We start from the raw sequence: 411 nt of genomic DNA on the forward strand, positions 1-411 counted from the left end.
GGCAGGGTGGGCCTGGGCACTCAGGCCCTTTCCCCACCCACGAAGCCGCACCCCGTGAGCCCGACTCACATTCTCCACGTTGATGTTGGCCTTGGCGCTGGTCTCCATGAACTTGATCCCGTAGTCCAGCGCCAGCTGCGAGGGGAGACCAGCCTCAATGAGCCGCCTGCGCGTGCGCGTGCGTGGTGGGCGGGGCCGGGCGCGCTCGGGGAGCACAGAGGGGACGCAGGCCAGACCCAAATACCGAGGCGGCCCTGATCGATCGATCGATGGATGGATCGAGGCCCTGCATTCCAGCCCCAGTACCAGAAAGCAGAGGCCGCGCCCACCTTCTCTCCGCGCTCCCGGGACACTTGTCTCTTGTCGTTCACGTCGCACTTGTTCCCCAGGATCATCTTCTCCACGTCGGCG

The 411-nt window shown here is 65.9% G+C and overlaps 1 protein-coding gene across 1 annotated transcript in view; it reads right to left on the reverse strand.

The window, feature by feature from the left end:
• Positions 1 to 411, reverse strand: part of Rab8a (RAB8A, member RAS oncogene family) — an 11,352-nt gene that overhangs the window by 2,694 nt on the left and 8,247 nt on the right. The window contains exons 5-6 of the mRNA XM_033759381.1: positions 330 to 411; positions 70 to 135 (exon numbers count right to left, since the gene is read on the reverse strand). The exon at positions 330 to 411 is cut by the window's right edge and continues 8 nt beyond it. Of these exons, the coding sequence (XP_033615272.1) occupies positions 70 to 135; positions 330 to 411 (148 nt within the window). The remainder of the gene's footprint in view (positions 1 to 69; positions 136 to 329) is intronic.

This window comes from Fukomys damarensis, unplaced genomic scaffold (assembly GCF_012274545.1).
Source record: "Fukomys damarensis isolate Sample0158 unplaced genomic scaffold, DMR_v1.0_HiC HiC_scaffold_37, whole genome shotgun sequence".
Lineage (NCBI taxonomy): Eukaryota > Metazoa > Chordata > Mammalia > Rodentia > Bathyergidae > Fukomys > Fukomys damarensis.